This window comes from Lissotriton helveticus, chromosome 1_1 (assembly GCF_964261635.1).
Source record: "Lissotriton helveticus chromosome 1_1, aLisHel1.1, whole genome shotgun sequence".
NCBI lineage: Eukaryota > Metazoa > Chordata > Amphibia > Caudata > Salamandridae > Lissotriton > Lissotriton helveticus.
This window is the reverse complement of record NC_136057.1, coordinates 9,475,981-9,498,860: the sequence shown is the minus strand read 5'-3', so window position 1 is coordinate 9,498,860 and position 22,880 is coordinate 9,475,981. Positions and strand designations below refer to the sequence as shown.

The following is a 22,880-nucleotide window of genomic DNA, read 5'->3' as shown; positions in this document are numbered from 1 at the left end:
ATGACAGAATCACAGACTGCATGTTCCTGCACCGCCCCTCCTTTACAGATGTCAGAATCACAGACTGCATGTCCCTGCACAGCCCCTCCTTTAAAGATGACAGAATCACAGACTGCATGTCCCTGCACAGCCCCTCCTTTACAGATATCAGAATCACAGACTGCATGTCCCTGCACAGCCCCTCATTTACAGATGACAGAATCACAGACTGCATTTCCCTGCACAGCCCCTCCTATACAGATGACAGAATCACAGACTGCATGTTCCTGCACAGCTCCTCCTTTACAGATGTCAGAATCACAGACTGCATGTCTCTGCACAGCCCCTCCTTTACAGATGTCAGAATCACAGACTGCATGTCCCTGCACAGCCCCTCCTTTACAGATGACAGAACCACAGACTGCATGTCCCTGCACAGCTCCTCATTTACAGATATCAGAATAACAGACTGCATGTCCCTGCACAGCCCCTCCTTTACAGATGACAGAACCACAGACTGCATGTCCCTGCACAGCTCCTCCTTTACAGATATCAGAATCACAGACTGCATGTCCCTGCACAGCCCCTCCTTTACAGATGACAGAATCACAGACTGCATGTCCCTGCACAGCTCCTCCTTTACAGATGACAGAATCACAGACTGCATGTCCCTGCACAGCCCCTCCTTTACAGATATCAGAATCACAGACTGCATGACCCTGCACAGCCCTCCTCTACATATGTCAGAATCACAGACTGCATGTCCCTGCACAGCCCCTCCTCTACATATGTCAGAATCAGAGACTGCATGTCCCAGCACAGCCCCTCCTTTACAGATATCAGAATCACAGACTGCATGTCCCTGCACAGCCCCTCCTTTACAGATGACAGAATCACAGACTGCATGACCCTGCACAGCCCCTCCTCTACATATGTCAGAATCACAGACTGCATGTCCCTGCACAGCCCCTCCTTTACAGATGACAGAATCACAGACTGCATGTCCCTGCACAGCTCCTCCTTTACAGATGACAGAATCACAGACTGCATGTCCCTGCACAGCCCCTCCTTTACAGATGACAGAATCACAGACTGCATGTTCCTGCATAGCCCCTCCTTTACAGATGACAGAATCACAGATTGCAGGTCCCTGCACAGCCCCTCCTTTACAGATGACAGAATCACAGATTGCATGTCCATGCACAGCCCCTCCTTTACAGATGACAGTATGGCAGACTGCATGTCCCTGCACATCCCCTCCTTTACAGATGACAGTATGACAGACTGCATGTCCCTGCACAGCCCCTCCTTTACAGATATCAGAATCACAGACTGCATGTCCCTGCACAGCCCCTCCTTTACAGATGACAGGTTCACAGACTGCATGTCCCTGCATAGCCCCTCCTTTACAGATACCAGAATCACAGACTGCATGTCCCTGCACAACCCCTCCTTTACAGATATCAGAATCACAGACTGCATGTCCCTGCACAGCTCCTCCTTTACAGATGACAGAATCACAGACTGCAGGTCCCTGCCCAGCCCCTCCTTTACAGATGACAGAATCACAGACTGCAGTTCCCTGCCCAGCCCCTCCTTTACAGATGTCAGAATCACAGACTGCATGTCCCTGCACAGCCTCTCCTTTACAGATGTCAGAATCACAGACTGCATGTCCCAGCACAGCCCCTCCTTACAGATGACAGAATCACAGACTGCATGTCCCTGCCCAGCCCCTCCTTTACAGATGACAGAATCACAGACTGCAGGTCCCTGCCCAGCCCCTCCTTTACAGATGTCAGAATCACAGACTGCATGTCCCTGCACAGCCTCTCCTTTACAGATGTCAGAATCACAGACTGCATATCCCTGCACAGCCTCTCCTCACAGATGACAGAATCACAGACTGCATGTCCCTGCACATCCCCTCCTTTACAGATGACAGTATGACAGACTGCATGTCCCCGCACAGCCCCTCCTTTACAGGTGACAGAATCACAGACTGCAGGTCCATGCACAGCCCCTCCTTTACAGATATCAGAATCACAGACTGCATGTCCCTGCATAGCCCCTCCTTTACAGATGTCAGAATCACAGACTGCATGTCCCTGCACAGCCCCTCCTTTACAGATGACAGAATCACAGACTGCATGTCCCTGCACAGCCCCTCCTTTACAGATGACAGAATCACAGACTGCATGTCCCTGCACAGCCCCTTCTTTACAGATGACAGAAACACAGACTGCATGTCCCTGCACAGCCCCTCCTTTACAGATGACAGAATCACAGACTGCATGTCCCTGCACAGCCCCTCCTTTACAGATGACAGAAACACAGACTGCATGTCCCTGCACAGCCCCTCCTTTACAGATGACAGAATCACAGACTGCATGTCCCTGCACAGCCCCTCCTTTACAGATGACAGAAACACAGACTGCATGTCCCTGCACAGCCCCTCCTTTACAGATGTCAGAATCACAGACTGCATGTCCCTGCACAGCCACTCCTTTACAGATGACAGAATCACAGACTGCATGTCCCTGCACAGCCCCTCCTTTACAGATATCAGAATCACAGACTGCATGTCCCTGCATAGCCCCTCCTTTACAGATGTCAGAATCACAGACTGCATGTCCCTGCACAGCCCCTCCTTTACAGATATCAGAATCACAGACTGCATGTCCCTGCACAGCCCCTCCTTACAGATGACAGAATCACAGACTGCATGTCCCAGCACAGCCCCTCCTTTACAGATGTCAGAATCACAGACTGCATGTCCCTGCACAGCCCCTCCTTTACAGATGACAGAATCACAGACTGCATGTCCCTGCACAGCCCCTCCTCTACAGATGAAAGTATGACAGACTGCATGTCCCTGCACAGCCCCTCCTTTACAGATGACAGAATCACAGATTACATGTCCCTGCTCAGCCCCTCCTTTACAGATGTCAGAATCACAGACTGCATGTCCCTGCACAGCCCCTCCTTTACAGATGACAGAATCACAGACTGCATGTCCCTGCACAGCCCCTCCTTTACAGATATCAGAATCACAGACTGCATGTCCCTGCATAGCCCCTCCTTTACAGATGTCAGAATCACAGACTGCATGTCCCTGCACAGCCCCTCCTTTACAGATATCAGAATCACAGACTGCATGTCCCTGCACAGCCCCTCCTTACAGATGACAGAATCACAGACTGCATGTCCCTGCACATCTCCTCCTTTACAGATGACAGAATCTCAGACTGCATGTCCCTGCACAGCCCCTCCTTACAGGTGCTAGAATCACAGACTGCATGTCCCTGCACAGCCCCTCCTTTACAGATGACAGAATCACAGACTGCATGTCCCTACTCAGCCCCTCCTTTACAGATGACAGAATCACAGACTGCATGTCCCTGCACAGCTCCTCCTTTACAGATGACAGAATCACAGACTGCATGTCCCTACTCAGCCCCTCCTTTACAGATATCAGAATTACAGACTGCATGTCCCTGCACAGCCCCTCCTTTTCAGATATCAGAATCACAGACTGCATGTCCCTGCACAGCCCCTTCTTTACCGATATCAGAATCACAGACTACATATCCCTGCACAGCTCCTCCTTTACAGATGACAGAATCTCAGACTGCATGCCCCTGCACAGCCCCTCCTTTACAGATATCAGAATCACAGACTGCATGTCCCTGCACAGCCCCTCCTTTACCGATATCAGAATCACAGACTGCATGTCCCTGCACAGCTCCTCCTTTACAGATGACAGAATCTCAGACTGCATGCCCCTGCACAGCTCCTCCTTTACAGATGGCAGAATCTCAGACTGCATGTCCCTGCAGAGCCCCTCCTTTACAGATGGCAGAATCACAGACTGCATGTCCCTGCACAGCCCCTCCTTTACAGATGACAGAATCTCAGACTGCATGCCCCTGCACAGCTCCTCCTTTACAGATGACAGAATCTCAGACTGCATGTCCCTGCATAGCCCCTCCTTTACAGATATCAGAATCACAGACTGCATGTCCCTGCACAGCCCCTCCTTTACCGATATCAGAATCACAGACTGCATGTCCCTGCACAGCTCCTCCTTTACAGATGACAGAATCTCAGACAGCATGTCCCTGCACAGCCCCTCCTTTACAGATGACAGAATCACAGACTGCATGTCCCTGCACAGCCCCTCCTTTACGGATGACGGAATCACAGACTGCATGTCCCTGCACAGCTCCTCCTTTACAGATGACAGAATCTCAGACTGCATGCCCCTGCACAGCTCCTCCTTTACAGATGACAGAATCTCAGACTGCATGTCCCTGCACAGCCCCTCCTATACAGATGTCAGAATCACAGACTGCATGTCCCTGCACAGCCCCTCCTTTACAGATGACAGAATCACAGACTGCATGTCCCTGCAAAGCCCCTCCTTTACAGATGTCAGAATCACAGACTGCATGTCCCTGCACAGCCCCTCCTTTACAGATGACAGAATCACAGACTGCATGTCCCTGCACAGCTCCTCCTTTACAGATGACAGAATCACAGATTGCATGTCCCTGCACAGCTCCTCCTTTACGGATGAGAGAATCACAGACTGCATGTCCCTGCACAGCTCCTCCTTTACGGATGACAGAATCACAGACTGCATGTCCCTGCACAGCCCTCCTTTAAAGATGACAGAATCACAGACTGCATGACCCTGCACAGCCCCTCCTTTACAGATGACAGAATCACAGACTGCATGTCCCTGCACAGTTCATCCTTTACGGATGACAGAATCACAGACTGCATGTCCCTGCACAGCCCCTCCTTTACAGATATCAGAATCACAGACTGCATGTCCCTGCACAGCCCCTCCTTTACAGATATCAGATACACAGACTGCATGTCCCTGCACAGCCCCTCCTTACAGATATCAGAATCACAGACTGCATGTCCCTGCACAGCCCCTCCTTTACAGATGACAGAAACACAGACTGCATGTCCCTGCACAGCCCCTCCTTTACAGATGTCAGAATCACAAACGGCATGTCCCTGCACAGCCCTGGCTTTACAGATGACAGAATCTCAGACTGCATGTCCCTGCACAGCCCCTCCTTTACAGATATCAGAATCACAGACTGCATGTCCCTGCACAGCCCCTCCTTTACAGATATCAGAATCTCAGACTCCATGTCCCTGCACAGCTCCTCCTTTACAGATGACAGAATCACAGACTGCATGTCCCTGCACAGCCCCTCCTTTACAGATGACAGAATCACAGACTGCATGTCCCTGCACAGCCCCTCCTTTACTGATGACAGAATCACAGACTGCATGTCCCTGCACAGCCCCTCCTTTACAGATGACAGAATCACAGACTGCATGTCCCTGCACAGCCCCTCCTTTACAGATGACAGAATCACCGACTGCATGTCCCTGCACAGCCCCTCCTTTACCGATATCAGAATCACAGACTGCATGTCCCTGCACAGCCCCTCCTTTACAGATATCAGAATCTCAGACTCCATGTCCCTGCACAGCTCCTCCTTTACAGATGACAGAATCACAGACTGCATGTCCCTGCACAGCCCCTCCTTTACAGATGACAGAATCACAGACTGCATGTCCCTGCACAGCCCCTCCTTTACTGATGACAGAATCACAGACTGCATGTCCCTGCACAGCCCCTCCTTTACAGATGACAGAATCACAGACTGCATGTCCCTGCACAGCCCCTCCTTTACAGATGACAGAATCACAGACTGCATGTCCCTGCACAGCCCCTCCTTTACCGATATCAGAATCACAGACTGCATGTCCCTGCACAGCTCCTCCTTTACAGATGACAGAATCTCAGACAGCATGTCCCTGCACAGCCCCTCCTTTACAGATGACAGAATCACAGACTGCATGTCCCTGCACAGCCCCTCCTTTACGGATGACGGAATCACAGACTGCATGTCCCTGCACAGCTCCTCCTTTACAGATGACAGAATCTCAGACTGCATGCCCCTGCACAGCTCCTCCTTTACAGATGACAGAATCTCAGACTGCATGTCCCTGCACAGCCCCTCCTATACAGATGTCAGAATCACAGACTGCATGTCCCTGCACAGCCCCTCCTTTACAGATGACAGAATCACAGACTGCATGTCCCTGCAAAGCCCCTCCTTTACAGATGTCAGAATCACAGACTGCATGTCCCTGCACAGCCCCTCCTTTACAGATGACAGAATCACAGACTGCATGTCCCTGCACAGCTCCTCCTTTACAGATGACAGAATCACAGATTGCATGTCCCTGCACAGCTCCTCCTTTACGGATGAGAGAATCACAGACTGCATGTCCCTGCACAGCTCCTCCTTTACGGATGACAGAATCACAGACTGCATGTCCCTGCACAGCCCTCCTTTAAAGATGACAGAATCACAGACTGCATGACCCTGCACAGCCCCTCCTTTACAGATGACAGAATCACAGACTGCATGTCCCTGCACAGTTCATCCTTTACGGATGACAGAATCACAGACTGCATGTCCCTGCATAGCCCCTCCTTTACAGATGCCAGAATCACAGACTGCATGTCCCTTCACAACCCCTCCTTTACAGATGACAGAATCACAGACTGCATGACCCTGCACAGCCCTCCTTTACTGATGACAGAATCACAGACTGCATGTCCCTGCACAGCCCCTCCTTTACAGATGACAGAATCACAGACTGCATGTCCCTGCACAGCCCCTCCTTTACAGATGACAGAACCACAGACTGCATGTCCCTGCACAGCCCCTCCTTTACAGATGACAGAATCACAGACTGCATGTCCCTGCACAGCCCCTCCTTTACAGATGACAGAATCACAGACTGCATGTCCCTGCACAGCCCCTCCTTTATGGATGACAGAATCACAGACTGCATGTCCCAGCACAGCCCCTCCTTTACAGATAGCAGAATCACAGACTGCATGTCCCTGCACAGCCCCTCCTTTACGGATGACAGAATCACAGACTGCATGTCCCAGCACAGCCCCTCCTTTACAGATATCAGAATCACAGACTGCATGTCCCTGCACAGCCCCTCCTTTACAGATATCAGATACACAGACTGCATGTCCCTGCACAGCCCCTCCTTACAGATATCAGAATCACAGACTGCATGTCCCTGCACAGCCCCTCCTTTACAGATGACAGAATCACAGACTGCATGTCCCTGCGCAGCCCCTCCTTTACAGATGTCAGAATCACAAACGGCATGTCCCTGCACAGCCCTGGCTTTACAGATGACAGAATCTCAGACTGCATGTCCCTGCACAGCCCCTCCTTTACAGATATCAGAATCACAGACTGCATGTCCCTGCACAGCCCCTCCTTTACAGATATCAGAATCTCAGACTCCATGTCCCTGCACAGCTCCTCCTTTACAGATGACAGAATCACAGACTGCATGTCCCTGCACAGCCCCTCCTTTACAGATGACAGAATCACAGACTGCATGTCCCTGCACAGCCCCTCCTTTACTGATGACAGAATCACAGACTGCATGTCCCTGCACAGCCCCTCCTTTACAGATGACAGAATCACAGACTGCATGTCCCTGCACAGCCCCTCCTTTACAGATGACAGAATCACAGACTGCATGACCCTGCACAGCCCCTCCTTTACTGATGACAGAATCACAGACTGCATGTCCCTGCACAGCCCCTCCTTTACAGATGACAGAATCACAGACTGCATGTCCCTGCACAGCCCCTCCTTTACAGATGACAGAACCACAGACTGCATGTCCCTGCACAGCCCCTCCTTTACAGATGACAGAATCACAGACTGCATGTCCCTGCACAGCCCCTCCTTTACAGATGACAGAATCACAGACTGCATGTCCCTGCACAGCCCCTCCTTTACAGATGACAGAATCACAGACTGCATGTCCCTGCACAGCCCCTCCATTACAGATATCAGAATCACAGACTGCATGTCCCTGCACAGTTCATCCTTTACGGATGACAGAATCACAGACTGCATGTCCCTGCACCGCCCCTCCTTTACAGGTGTCAGAATCACAGACTGCATGTCCCTGCACAGCCCCTCCTTTACAGATGACAGAATCACAGACTGCATGTCCCTGCACAGCCCCTCCTTTATAGATGACAGAATCACAGACTGCATGTGCCTGCACAGCCCCTCCTTTACAGATGACAGAATCACAGACTGCATGTCCCTGTACAGCCCCTCCTTTACAGATATCAGAATCACAGACTGCATGTCCCTGCACAGTTCATCCTTTACGGATGACAGAATCACAGACTGCATGTCCCTGCACAGCCCCTCCTTTACAGATGACAGAATCACAGACTGCATGACCCTGCACAGCCCCTCCTTTACGGATGACAGAATCACAGACTGCATGTCCCTGCACAGCCCCTCCTTTACAGATGACAGAATCACAGACTGCATGTCCCTGCACAGCCCCTCCTTTACAGATGACAGAACCACAGACTGCATGTCCCTGCACAGCCCCTCCTTTACAGATGACAGAATCACAGACTGCATGTCCCTGCACAGCCCCTCCTTTACAGATGACAGAATCACAGACTGCATGTCCCTGCACGGCCCCTCCTTTTCAGATGACGGAATCACAGACTGCATGTCCCTGCACAGCCCCTCCTTTACAGATATCAGAATCACAGACTGCATGTCCCTGCACAGCCGCTCCTATACAAATGACAGAATCACAGACTGCATGTCCCTGCACAGCCCCTCCTATACAGATGACAGAATCACAGACTGCATGTCCCTGCACAGCCCCTCCTTTACAGCTGATAGAATCACAGACTGCATGTCCCTGCACAGCCCCTCCTTTACAGATGACAGAATCACAGACTGCATGTCCCTGCACAGCCCCTCCTTTACAGATGACAGAACCACAGACTGCATGTCCCTGCACAGCCCCTCCTTTACAGATATCAGAATCTCAGACAGCATGTCCCTGCACAGCCCCTCCTTTACAGATGACAGAATCACAGACTGCATGTCCCTGCACAGCCCCTCCTTTACAGATGACAGAATCACAGACTGCATGTCCCTGCACAGCCCCTCCTTTACAGATGACAGAATCACAGACTGCATGTCCCTGCTCAGCCCCTCCTTTACAGATGACAGAATCACAGACTGCATGTCCCTGCACAGCCCCTCCTATACAGATATCAGAATCTCAGACAGCATGTCCCTGCACAGCCCCTCCTTTACAGAAGTCAGAATCACAGACTGCATGTCCCTGCACAGCCCCTATTTTACAGATGACAGAATCACAGACTGCATGTCCCTGCACAGCCCCTCCTTTACAGATGTCAGAATCTCAGACTGCATGTCCCTGCACAGCCCCTCCTTTACAGATATCAGAATCACAGACTGAATGACCCTGCACAGCCCCTCCTTTACAGATGTCAGAATCACAGACTGCATGTCCCTGCACAGCCCCTCCTTTACAGATGTCAGAATCTCAGACTGCATGTCCCTGCACAGCCCCTCCTTTACAGATATCAGAATCACAGACTGCATGACCCTGCACAGCCCCTCCTTTACAGATGTCAGAATCACAGACTGCATGTCCCTGCACAGCCCCTCCTTTACGGAGCTCAGTTTCATAGACTGTGCATATTCTAAAGATTCCCTCGTTTAAAGGTGTTGGAGTCACAGACTGTGCATTCCCTATGCTAGAGATGTCAGCGTTACAGACTGTACGTGACTTGCATGCCCTAGAACTTACCCTGCACACTGGACTACACATACTCTCTGTTACAGATGTTACCGTCACAGACTGCACCTACCATGCACATACTCTCTGTTACAGATGTTACCGTCACAGACTGCACCTACCATGCACATACTCTCTGTTACAGATGTTACAGTCACAGACTGCACCTACCATGCACATACTCTCTGTTACAGATGTTAGTCACAGACTGCACCTACCATGCACATACTCTCTGTTACAGATGTTACCGTCACAGACTGCACCTACCATGCACATACTCTCTGTTACAGATGTTACCGTCACAGACTGCACCTACCATGCACATACTCTCTGATACAGATGTTACCGTCACAGACTGCACCTACCATGCACATACTCTCTGTTACAGATGTTACCGTCACAGACTGCACCTACCATGCACATACTCTCTGTTACAGATGTTACAGTCACAGACTGCACCTACCATGCACATACTCTCTGTTACAGATGTTACAGTCACAGACTGCACCTACCATGCACATACTCTCTGTTACAGATGTTACAGTGACAGACTGCACCTACCATGCACATACTCTCTGTTACAGATGACAGTGACAGACTGCACCTACCATGCACATACTCTCTGTTACAGATGTTACAGTCACAGACTGCACCTACCATGCACATACTCTCTGTTACAGATGTTACAGTCACAGACTGCACCTACCATGCACATACTCTCTGTTACAGATGTTACCGTCACAGACTGCACCTACCATGCACATACTCTCTGTTACAGATGTTACAGTCACAGACTGCACCTACCATGCACATACTCTCTGTTACAGATGTTACAGTCACAGACTGCACCTACCCTGCACATACTCTCTGTTACAGATGTTACCGTCACAGACTGCACCTACCCTGCACATACTCTCTGTTACAGATGTTACAGTCACAGACTGCACCTACCATGCACATACTCTCTGTTACAGATGTTACAGTCACAGACTGCACCTACCATGCACATACTCTCTGTTACAGATGTTAGTCACAGAATGCACCTACCATGCACATACTCTCTGTTACAGATGTTACAGTCACAGACAGCACCTACCCTGCACATACTCTCTGTTACAGATGTTACAGTCGCAGACTGCACCTACCCTGCACATACTCTCTGTTACAGATGTTACAGTCACAGACTGCACCTACCCTGCACATACTCTCTGTTACAGATGTTACCGTCACAGACTGCACCTACCCTGCACATACGCTCTGTTACAGATGTTACCGTCACAGACTGCACCTACCCTGCACATACTCTCTGTTACAGATGTTACAGTCACAGACTGCACCTACCATGCACATACTCTCTGTTACAGATGTTACCGTCACAGACTGCACCTACCATGCACATACTCTCTGTTACAGATGTTACCGTCACAGACTGCACCTACCATGCACATACTCTCTGTTACAGATGTTACCGTCACAGACTGCACCTACCATGCACATACTCTCTGTTACAGATGTTACAGTCACAGACTGCACCTACCATGCACATACTCTCTGTTACAGATGTTACAGTCACAGACTGCACCCACCCTGCACATACTCTCTGTTACAGATGTTACAGTCACAGACTGCACCCACCATGCACATACTCTCTGTTACAGATGTTACAGTCACAGACTGCACCTACCATGCACATACTCTCTGTTACAGATGTTACAGTCACAGACTGCACCTACCATGCACATACTCTCTGTTACAGATGTTACAGTCACAGACTGCATCTACCATGCACATACTCTCTGTTACAGATGTTACCGTCACAGAGTGCATCCACCCTGCATATGACCGGTGTAACAGATATCAGGGTCCATACACACTCTGGTACATACCTTCCACCTCCCCTTTGTTGCAGAAGTCAGAGTCACAGCATGTTCTGCTGACCAGGAAAGAGAACACAGAGTTGTGGTAGTGATAGTCTCTTCCACAGGATGCTTGTGTGGAGGAATGCAGACAGTCCTTGAACGCAGTTACAACAACATCATCCCCTGTCGGCACAAATACAAGTTTTGATTAAACAAAAAAAAAGATCTCAGTACAAGTTCCAGAGCAAACATGGTTACCCTGAAGGAGTCTGGGTGAAACAACCAAACCAAGAAAAAGTGTTAAAATAGCTTTATTTCAGTGTTTATGCACCAATTGTCATTTTAAATAAAGAAAAATATCCCTCCTAAAAATGTTGATGGGGTGTCACACTTTGCCCCCACCACTGTGATGATTACTCAATTATTTTGCTAATTTTGAACTCAAATGCTTCTATAACTTTTTCCACACTTCTCAACCACTTTCATTAGCTCTCAGTAGATTTCCAACCTATCATTTTATGCCAACTGTGCCACTCCTTACAAAAGAAGCCTGTCTTATGCAAATCAGTACTGACCTGATACCCATGAGAACAATCCATCTTGAACTACAAGGCTAGGCACTCTCCAGAAGGGAACCCAAGCCCCACAGACCTGTTACACCATGATCAGGCCTCAGAGCGTAGCTTAGGGGCCTGTGGCACCGCGCGCAAGGGACCCCGGTAGGAAGGTATGCCAGCCTATACATTGTACCCAATCAGTCGCTGCCATGTAGATACAACGGAAGAGCTTCTGAAGGTCACAGAGGCACCCTACAACCAACCCATAAATGCTGCAAGCCTCAGGGTCCTCCTAAGAAGTATCTTGGGTGCCAGAATGTCCAGGACAGAGTCAGGGTACAGACATGTGGCACGTGACACTCACCCACTGTGTTGTTCTCCAGCCCTGTGACGCAGTGAGTGACGTCCGGAGAGCATTGCTTGAAGATCCCTGAGCATTGGCTGGTGCCGGTAGCAAGACACGTCTCGCACAGTAGGCAATCTGCTGGAAAAAGAAACGCAATCCAGAGATCTGAGCAAGATGGTGCTTTTCATTCACACATTGAGAAATACATGTAAAAAAACAAGTATGGTGTGGAAGAGAAGAAAGTTCTGGTACCCAGGAGAACAAAATATAACAGAAAATAGGTAATGTATCGGAGAGTTCCAGTTGTTTGGAGAGTAGAAAAATGAAGTGATGAAAACACAAAACGGTGCTTAGGGAGAGACGAGAAAGAACTGAGGCAGAATGAAGATTGTAACCGAATGAGACAGAAAGAGACCGATAAAAACACACAAATGGCTAGACCCAGGCACAGAGAGACAAATAGAAAGATCTAGAGATAACTAAAGAATTGACACAACCACATTTGATGAGCTCGGGGGGTTGTGTCAAAGAGAGAGAGAGCAGAAAAGCACTATTTTGACAAGATATGGGGCCTCATTTATGAGGCTGTGCGTCACTTTGACGCCGCCGGTGCGTCACTTTTTGTGACGCACCATTGGCGTAAAAATATGCGCCTTGTTGTGCCATATTGACAAAGTGACGCATCTAGGTAGATGCGTCACTTTGTAAACCCCTGCGCCACATTATACCTGCGTCAGGTATAATGTATGCAGGGGGGGCGTATTGACGCAAGGAAGGGTCGTAGAAGTGACGCAGTGAAATCTATGAGATTTCACTGCGCCACTTCTAGGGTGCAAATTCGTAAATATCTTACGCCTGCCTCACAGCAGGCGTAAGACTGACCCAGGCCCTTTCACATGGGGATTACCCCATGTGAAAGGACACATTGCTGGAGTTGCGTCACTTTTGTGACACACTCCAGCGATGCATTACTTTTGCGCCATACAGATACGTCAGAAATACTGACGTATCTGTAACTCCTTGCGTCAGGATGCGTCATACTGTAAATATGACGCATCATTGGTGTCGCAAGGAGGGCGCAGTGAAAAGTGACGCATCGCTGTTTTCACGCAGCGATGCGTCACTTTTCATAAATGAGGCCCCTTGTGTTCTTCTCTCTGTCTGTGCTGGGGCGCTTTAGTCTGCCTTGTGCTAGGCACTATGGTGCAAAGCCGTCTCTGTAATGTACTGCATAGGCTCTGGCCTGGAAGTGTACCCGTCCACTATACAATTCTGTGCTTACAGTTAATTTAAAAATGTTGTTCATTAGAGAACATATGGAAAGTTTGAAGAGGCTTCTTTACAAGCGCCTTGCGCCACTTTTACGTCATTTTTAACATGCGAAAAGTGATGTACGTGTGGCACAAGGGGCTTGTAAATAATGCCCAAAATATTTGGAGTGATGCATGTACAATGCAAAGGCTTCAGTAATATTTACACAGACTGATTTCCACAGCATTGCATGGATTATTCATAGAAATGAAAAGCAAGGCAGCTGCTTGCGCTGCGTTATGTCACATTTCAACTTGGGAGTCGTTACATTATTGGAGCAGGGGCTTTCCCATGAATTCTGCCATGGATTTCACTTCATTTGATTGGAGCAGGGGCTTTCCCATGAGTTCTGCCATGGATTTTGCTTCATTTGATTGGAGCATGGGCTTTCCCATGAATTCTGCCATGGATTTTGCTTCATTTGATTGGAGCAGGGGCTTTCCCGTGAATTCTGCCATGGATTTTGCTGCATTTGATTGGAGCATGGGCTTTCCCATGAATTCTGCCATGGATTTTGCTGCATTTGATTGGAGCATAGGCTTTCCCATGAATTCTGCCATGGATTTTGCTTCATTTGATTGGAGCACGGGCTTTCCCATGAGTTCTGCCATGGATTTCGCTTCATTTGATTGGAGCAGGGGCTCTGCCATTGATTTTGCTTCATTTGATTGGAGCAGGGGCTTTCCCATGAATTCTGCCATGGATTTTGCTTCACTTGATTGGAGCATGGGCTTTCCCATGAATTCTGCCATGGATTTTGCTTCATTTGATTGGAGCATGGGCTTTCCCATGAATTCTGCCATGGATTTTGCTGCATTTGATTGGAGCATGGGCTTTCCCGTGAATTCTGCCATGGATTTTGCTGCATTTGATTGGAGCAGGGGCTTTCCCGTGAATTCTGCCATGGATTTTGCTTCATTTGATTGGAGCAGGGGCTTTCCCGTGAATTCTGCCATGGATTTTGCTTCATTTGATTGGAGCAGGGGCTTTCCCATGAATTCTGCCATGGATTTCGCTTCATTTGATTGGAGCAGGGGCTTTCCCATGAGTTCTGCCATGGATTTCGCTTCATTTGATTGGAGCAGGGGCTTTCCCATGAGTTCTGCCATGGATTTTGCTTCATTTGATTGGAGCAGGGGCTTTCCCATGAATTCTGCCATGGATTTTGCTTCATTTGATTGGAGCAGGGGCTTTCCCATGAATTCTGCCATGGATTTCACTTCATTTGATTGGAGCAGGGGCTTTCCCATGAGTTCTGCCATGGATTTTGCTTCATTTGATTGGAGCACGGGCTTTCCCATGAGTTCTGCCATGGATTTCGCTTCATTTGATTGGAGCATGGGCTTTCCCATGAATTCTGCCATGGATTTTGCTTCATTTGATTGGAGCAGGGGCTCTGCCATTGATTTTGCTTCATTTGATTGGAGCAGGGGCTTTCCCATGAATTCTGCCATGGATTTTGCTTCATTTGATTGGAGCAGGGGCTTTCCCATGAATTCTGCCATGGATTTTGCTTCATTTGATTGGAGCAGGGGCTTTCCCATGAATTCTGCCATGGATTTTGCTTCACTTGATTGGAGCAGGGGCTTTCCCATGAATTCTGCCATGGATTTTGCTTCATTTGATTGGAGCAGGGGCTTTCCCATGAATTCTGCCATTGGTTTTGCTGCATTTGATTGGAGCAGGGGCTTTCCCATGAGTTCTGCCATGGATTTTGCTTCATTTGATTGGAGCAGGGGCTTTCCCATGAATTCTGCCATGCATTTTGCTTCATTTGATTGGAGCAGGGGCTTTCCCATGAATTCTGCCATGGATTTTGCTGCATTTGATTGGAGCAGGGGCTTTCCCGTGAATTCTGCCATGGATTTTGCTGCATTTGATTGGAGCATGGGCTTTCCCATGAATTCTGCCATGGATTTTGCTGCATTTGATTGGAGCAGGGGCTTTCCCGTGAATTCTGCCATGGATTTTGCTTCATTTGATTGGAGCAGGGGCTTTCCCATGAATTCTGCCATGGATTTTGCTTCATTTGATTGGAGCAGGGGCTTTCCCGTGAATTCTGCCATGGATTTTGCTTCATTTGATTGGAGCAGGGGCTTTCCCATGAATTCTGCCATGGATTTTGCTTCATTTGATTGGAGCAGGGGCTTTCCCATGAATTCTGCCATGGATTTCACTTCATTTGATTGGAGCAGGGGCTTTCCCATGAGTTCTGCCATGGATTTTGCTTCATTTGATTGGAGCACGGGCTTTCCCATGAGTTCTGCCATGGATTTCGCTTCATTTGATTGGAGCATGGGCTTTCCCATGAATTCTGCCATGGATTTTGCTTCATTTGATTGGAGCAGGGGCTCTACCATTGATTTTGCTTCATTTGATTGGAGCAGGGGCTTTCCCATGAATTCTGCCATGGATTTTGCTTCATTTGATTGGAGCAGGGGCTTTCCCATGAATTCTGCCATGGATTTTGCTTCACTTGATTGGAGCAGGGGTTTTCCCATGAATTCTGCCATGGATTTTGCTTCACTTGATTGGAGCATGGGCTTTCCCATGAATTCTGCCATGGATTTTGCTTCATTTGATTGGAGCAGGGGCTCTACCATTGATTTTGCTTCATTTGATTGGAGCAGGGGCTTTCCCATGAATTCTGCCATGGATTTTGCTTCATTTGATTGGAGCATGGGCTTTCCCATGAATTCTGCCATGGATTTTGCTGCATTTGATTGGAGCATGGGCTTTCCCATGAATTCTGCCATGGATTTTGCTGCATTTGATTGGAGCAGGGGCTTTCCCGTGAATTCTGCCATGGATTTCACTTCATTTGATTGGAGCAGGGGCTTTCCCATGAATTCTGCCATGGATTTCGCTTCATTTGATTGGAGCAGGGGTTTTCCCATGAGTTCTGCCATGGATTTTGCTTCATTTGATTGGAGCACGGGCTTTCCCATGAGTTCTGCCATGGATTTCGCTTCATTTGATTGGAGCAGGGGCTCTGCCATTGATTTTGCTTCATTTGATTGGAGCAGGGGCTTTCCCATGAATTCTGCCATGGATTTTGCTTCACTTGATTGGAGCAGGGGCTTTCCCATGAATTCTGCCATGGATTTTGCTTCACTTGATTGGAGCATGGGCTTTCCCATGAATTCTGCCATGGATTTTGCTTCATTTGATTGGAGCATGGGCTTTCCCATGAATTCTGCCATGGATTTTGCTGCATTTGATTGGAGCATGGGCTTTCCCGTGAATTCTGCCATGGATTTTGCTGCATTTGATTGGAGCAGGGGCTTTCCCGTGAATTCTGCCATGGATTTTGCTTCATTTGATTGGAGCAGGGGCTTTCCCGTGAATTCTGCCATGGATTTTGCTTCATTTGATTGGAGCAGGGGCTTTCCCATGAATTCTGCCATGGATTTCGCTTCATTTGATTGGAGCAGGGGCTTTCCCATGAGTTCTGCCATGGATTTCGCTTCATTTGATTGGAGCAGGGGCTTTCCCATGAGTTCTGCCATGGATTTTGCTTCATTTGATTGGAGCAGGGGCTTTCCCATGAATTCTGCCATGGATTTTGCTTCATTTGATTGGAGCAGGGGCTTTCCCATGAATTCTGCCATGGATTTCACTTCATTTGATTGGAGCAGGGGCTTTCCCATGAGTTCTGCCATGGATTTTGCTTCATTTGATTGGAGCACGGGCTTTCCCATGAGTTCTGCCATGGATTTCGCTTCATTTGATTGGAGCATGGGCTTTCCCATGAATTCTGCCATGGATTTTGCTTCATTTGATTGGAGCAGGGGCTCTGCCATTGATTTTGCTTCATTTGATTGGAGCAGGGGCTTTCCCATGAATTCTGCCATGGATTTTGCTTCATTTGATTGGAGCAGGGGCTTTCCCATGAATTCTGCCATGGATTTTGCTTCATTTGATTGGAGCAGGGGCTTTCCCATGAATTCTGCCATGGATTTTGCTTCACTTGATTGGAGCAGGGGCTTTCCCATGAATTCTGCCATGGATTTTGCTTCATTTGATTGGAGCAGGGGCTTTCCCATGAATTCTGCCATTGGTTTTGCTGCATTTGATTGGAGCAGGGGCTTTCCCATGAGTTCTGCCATGGATTTTGCTTCATTTGATTGGAGCAGGGGCTTTCCCATGAATTCTGCCATGCATTTTGCTTCATTTGATTGGAGCAGGGGCTTTCCCATGAATTCTGCCATGGATTTTGCTGCATTTGATTGGAGCAGGGGCTTTCCCGTGAATTCTGCCATGGATTTTGCTGCATTTGATTGGAGCATGGGCTTTCCCATGAATTCTGCCATGGATTTTGCTGCATTTGATTGGAGCAGGGGCTTTCCCGTGAATTCTGCCATGGATTTTGCTTCATTTGATTGGAGCAGGGGCTTTCCCATGAATTCTGCCATGGATTTTGCTTCATTTGATTGGAGCAGGGGCTTTCCCGTGAATTCTGCCATGGATTTTGCTTCATTTGATTGGAGCAGGGGCTTTCCCATGAATTCTGCCATGGATTTTGCTTCATTTGATTGGAGCAGGGGCTTTCCCATGAATTCTGCCATGGATTTCACTTCATTTGATTGGAGCAGGGGCTTTCCCATGAGTTCTGCCATGGATTTTGCTTCATTTGATTGGAGCACGGGCTTTCCCATGAGTTCTGCCATGGATTTCGCTTCATTTGATTGGAGCATGGGCTTTCCCATGAATTCTGCCATGGATTTTGCTTCATTTGATTGGAGCAGGGGCTCTACCATTGATTTTGCTTCATTTGATTGGAGCAGGGGCTTTCCCATGAATTCTGCCATGGATTTTGCTTCATTTGATTGGAGCAGGGGCTTTCCCATGAATTCTGCCATGGATTTTGCTTCACTTGATTGGAGCAGGGGTTTTCCCATGAATTCTGCCATGGATTTTGCTTCATTTGATTGGAGCATGGGCTTTCCCATGAATTCTGCCATGGATTTTGCTTCATTTGATTGGAGCATGGGCTTTCCCATGAATTCTGCCATGGATTTTGCTGCATTTGATTGGAGCATGGGCTTTCCCATGAATTCTGCCATGGATTTTGCTGCATTTGATTGGAGCAGGGGCTTTCCCGTGAATTCTGCCATGGATTTCACTTCATTTGATTGGAGCAGGGGCTTTCCCATGAATTCTGCCATGGATTTCGCTTCATTTGATTGGAGCAGGGGCTTTCCCATGAGTTCTGCCATGGATTTTGCTTCATTTGATTGGAGCACGGGCTTTCCCATGAGTTCTGCCATGGATTTCGCTTCATTTGATTGGAGCAGGGGCTCTGCCATTGATTTTGCTTCATTTGATTGGAGCAGGGGCTTTCCCATGAATTCTGCCATGGATTTTGCTTCACTTGATTGGAGCAGGGGCTTTCCCATGAATTCTGCCATGGATTTTGCTTCATTTGATTGGAGCATGGGCTTTCCCATGAATTCTGCCATGGATTTTGCTTCATTTGATTGGAGCATGGGCTTTCCCATGAATTCTGCCATGGATTTTGCTGCATTTGATTGGAGCATGGGCTTTCCCGTGAATTCTGCCATGGATTTTGCTGCATTTGATTGGAGCAGGGGCTTTCCCGTGAATTCTGCCATGGATTTTGCTTCATTTGATTGGAGCAGGGGCTTTCCCGTGAATTCTGCCATGGATTTTGCTTCATTTGATTGGAGCAGGGGCTTTCCCATGAATTCTGCCATGGATTTCGCTTCATTTGATTGGAGCAGGGGCTTTCCCATGAGTTCTGCCATGGATTTCGCTTCATTTGATTGGAGCAGGGGCTTTCCCATGAGTTCTGCCATGGATTTTGCTTCATTTGATTGGAGCAGGGGCTTTCCCATGAATTCTGCCATGGATTTTGCTTCATTTGATTGGAGCAGGGGCTTTCCCATGAATTCTGCCATGGATTTCACTTCATTTGATTGGAGCAGGGGCTTTCCCATGAGTTCTGCCATGGATTTTGCTTCATTTGATTGGAGCACGGGCTTTCCCATGAGTTCTGCCATGGATTTCGCTTCATTTGATTGGAGCATGGGCTTTCCCATGAATTCTGCCATGGATTTTGCTTCATTTGATTGGAGCAGGGGCTCTGCCATTGATTTTGCTTCATTTGATTGGAGCAGGGGCTTTCCCATGAATTCTGCCATGGATTTTGCTTCATTTGATTGGAGCAGGGGCTTTCCCATGAATTCTGCCATGGATTTTGCTTCATTTGATTGGAGCAGGGGCTTTCCCATGAATTCTGCCATGGATTTTGCTTCACTTGATTGGAGCAGGGGCTTTCCCATGAATTCTGCCATGGATTTTGCTTCATTTGATTGGAGCAGGGGCTTTCCCATGAATTCTGCCATTGGTTTTGCTGCATTTGATTGGAGCAGGGGCTTTCCCATGAGTTCTGCCATGGATTTTGCTTCATTTGATTGGAGCAGGGGCTTTCCCATGAATTCTGCCATGCATTTTGCTTCATTTGATTGGAGCAGGGGCTTTCCCATGAATTCTGCCATGGATTTTGCTGCATTTGATTGGAGCAGGGGCTTTCCCGTGAATTCTGCCATGGATTTTGCTGCATTTGATTGGAGCATGGGCTTTCCCATGAATTCTGCCATGGATTTTGCTGCATTTGATTGGAGCAGGGGCTTTCCCGTGAATTCTGCCATGGATTTTGCTTCATTTGATTGGAGCAGGGGCTTTCCCATGAATTCTGCCATGGATTTTGCTTCATTTGATTGGAGCAGGGGCTTTCCCGTGAATTCTGCCATGGATTTTGCTTCATTTGATTGGAGCAGGGGCTTTCCCATGAATTCTGCCATGGATTTTGCTTCATTTGATTGGAGCAGGGGCTTTCCCATGAATTCTGCCATGGATTTCACTTCATTTGATTGGAGCAGGGGCTTTCCCATGAGTTCTGCCATGGATTTTGCTTCATTTGATTGGAGCACGGGCTTTCCCATGAGTTCTGCCATGGATTTCGCTTCATTTGATTGGAGCATGGGCTTTCCCATGAATTCTGCCATGGATTTTGCTTCATTTGATTGGAGCAGGGGCTCTACCATTGATTTTGCTTCATTTGATTGGAGCAGGGGCTTTCCCATGAATTCTGCCATGGATTTTGCTTCATTTGATTGGAGCAGGGGCTTTCCCATGAATTCTGCCATGGATTTTGCTTCACTTGATTGGAGCAGGGGTTTTCCCATGAATTCTGCCATGGATTTTGCTTCATTTGATTGGAGCATGGGCTTTCCCATGAATTCTGCCATGGATTTTGCTTCATTTGATTGGAGCATGGGCTTTCCCATGAATTCTGCCATGGATTTTGCTGCATTTGATTGGAGCATGGGCTTTCCCATGAATTCTGCCATGGATTTTGCTGCATTTGATTGGAGCAGGGGCTTTCCCATGAATTCTGCCATGGATTTTGCTTCATTTGATTGGAGCAGGGGCTTTCCCGTGAATTCTGCCATGGATTTTGCTTCATTTGATTGGAGCAGGGGCTTTCCCACGAATTCTGCCATTGGTTTTGCTGCATTTGATTGGAGCAGGGGCTTTCCCATGAATTCTGCCATGCATTTTGCTTCATTTGATTGGAGCAGGGGCTTTCCCATGAATTCTGCCATGGATTTCGCTTCATTTGATTGGAGCAGGGGCTTTCCCATGAGTTCTGCCATGGATTTTGCTTCATTTGATTGGAGCAGGGGCTTTCCCATGAATTCTGCCATGGATTTTGCTTCATTTGATTGGAGCAGGGGCTTTCCCATGAATTCTGCCATGGATTTCACTTCATTTGATTGGAGCAGGGGCTTTCCCATGAGTTCTGCCATGGATTTTGCTTCATTTGATTGGAGCACGGGCTTTCCCATGAGTTCTGCCATGGATTTCGCTTCATTTGATTGGAGCATGGGCTTTCCCATGAATTCTGCCATGGATTTTGCTTCATTTGATTGGAGCAGGGGCTCTGCCATTGATTTTGCTTCATTTGATTGGAGCAGGGGCTTTCCCATGAATTCTGCCATGGATTTTGCTTCATTTGATTGGAGCAGGGGCTTTCCCATGAATTCTGCCATGGATTTTGCTGCATTTGATTGGAGCAGGGGCTTTCCCGTGAATTCTGCCATGGATTTTGCTGCATTTGATTGGAGCATGGGCTTTCCCATGAATTCTGCCATGGATTTTGCTGCATTTGATTGGAGCAGGGGCTTTCCCGTGAATTCTGCCATGGATTTTGCTTCATTTGATTGGAGCAGGGGCTTTCCCATGAATTCTGCCATGGATTTTGCTTCATTTGATTGGAGCAGGGGCTTTCCCGTGAATTCTGCCATGGATTTTGCTTCATTTGATTGGAGCAGGGGCTTTCCCATGAATTCTGCCATGGATTTTGCTTCATTTGATTGGAGCAGGGGCTTTCCCATGAATTCTGCCATGGATTTCACTTCATTTGATTGGAGCAGGGGCTTTCCCATGAGTTCTGCCATGGATTTTGCTTCATTTGATTGGAGCACGGGCTTTCCCATGAGTTCTGCCATGGATTTCGCTTCATTTGATTGGAGCATGGGCTTTCCCATGAATTCTGCCATGGATTTTGCTTCATTTGATTGGAGCAGGGGCTCTGCCATTGATTTTGCTTCATTTGATTGGAGCAGGGGCTTTCCCATGAATTCTGCCATGGATTTTGCTTCATTTGATTGGAGCAGGGGCTTTCCCATGAATTCTGCCATGGATTTTGCTTCACTTGATTGGAGCAGGGGTTTTCCCATGAATTCTGCCATGGATTTTGCTTCATTTGATTGGAGCATGGGCTTTCCCATGAATTCTGCCATGGATTTTGCTTCATTTGATTGGAGCATGGGCTTTCCCATGAATTCTGCCATGGATTTTGCTGCATTTGATTGGAGCATGGGCTTTCCCATGAATTCTGCCATGGATTTTGCTGCATTTGATTGGAGCAGGGGCTTTCCCATGAATTCTGCCATGGATTTTGCTTCATTTGATTGGAGCAGGGGCTTTCCCGTGAATTCTGCCATGGATTTTGCTTCATTTGATTGGAGCAGGGGCTTTCCCACGAATTCTGCCATTGGTTTTGCT

The 22,880-nt window shown here is 48.2% G+C and overlaps 1 protein-coding gene across 1 annotated transcript in view; it reads right to left on the bottom strand.

Moving 5' to 3' along the window:
• LOC144757146 (phospholipase A2 inhibitor and Ly6/PLAUR domain-containing protein-like) overlaps nucleotides 1-22,880 on the bottom strand; it is a 134,531-nt gene that overhangs the window by 77,757 nt on the left and 33,894 nt on the right. Inside the window, exons 2-3 of the mRNA XM_078646361.1 lie at nucleotides 12,492-12,638; nucleotides 11,598-11,753 (exon numbers count right to left, since the gene is read on the bottom strand). Of these exons, the coding sequence (XP_078502487.1) occupies nucleotides 11,598-11,753; nucleotides 12,492-12,638 (303 nt within the window). The remainder of the gene's footprint in view (nucleotides 1-11,597; nucleotides 11,754-12,491; nucleotides 12,639-22,880) is intronic.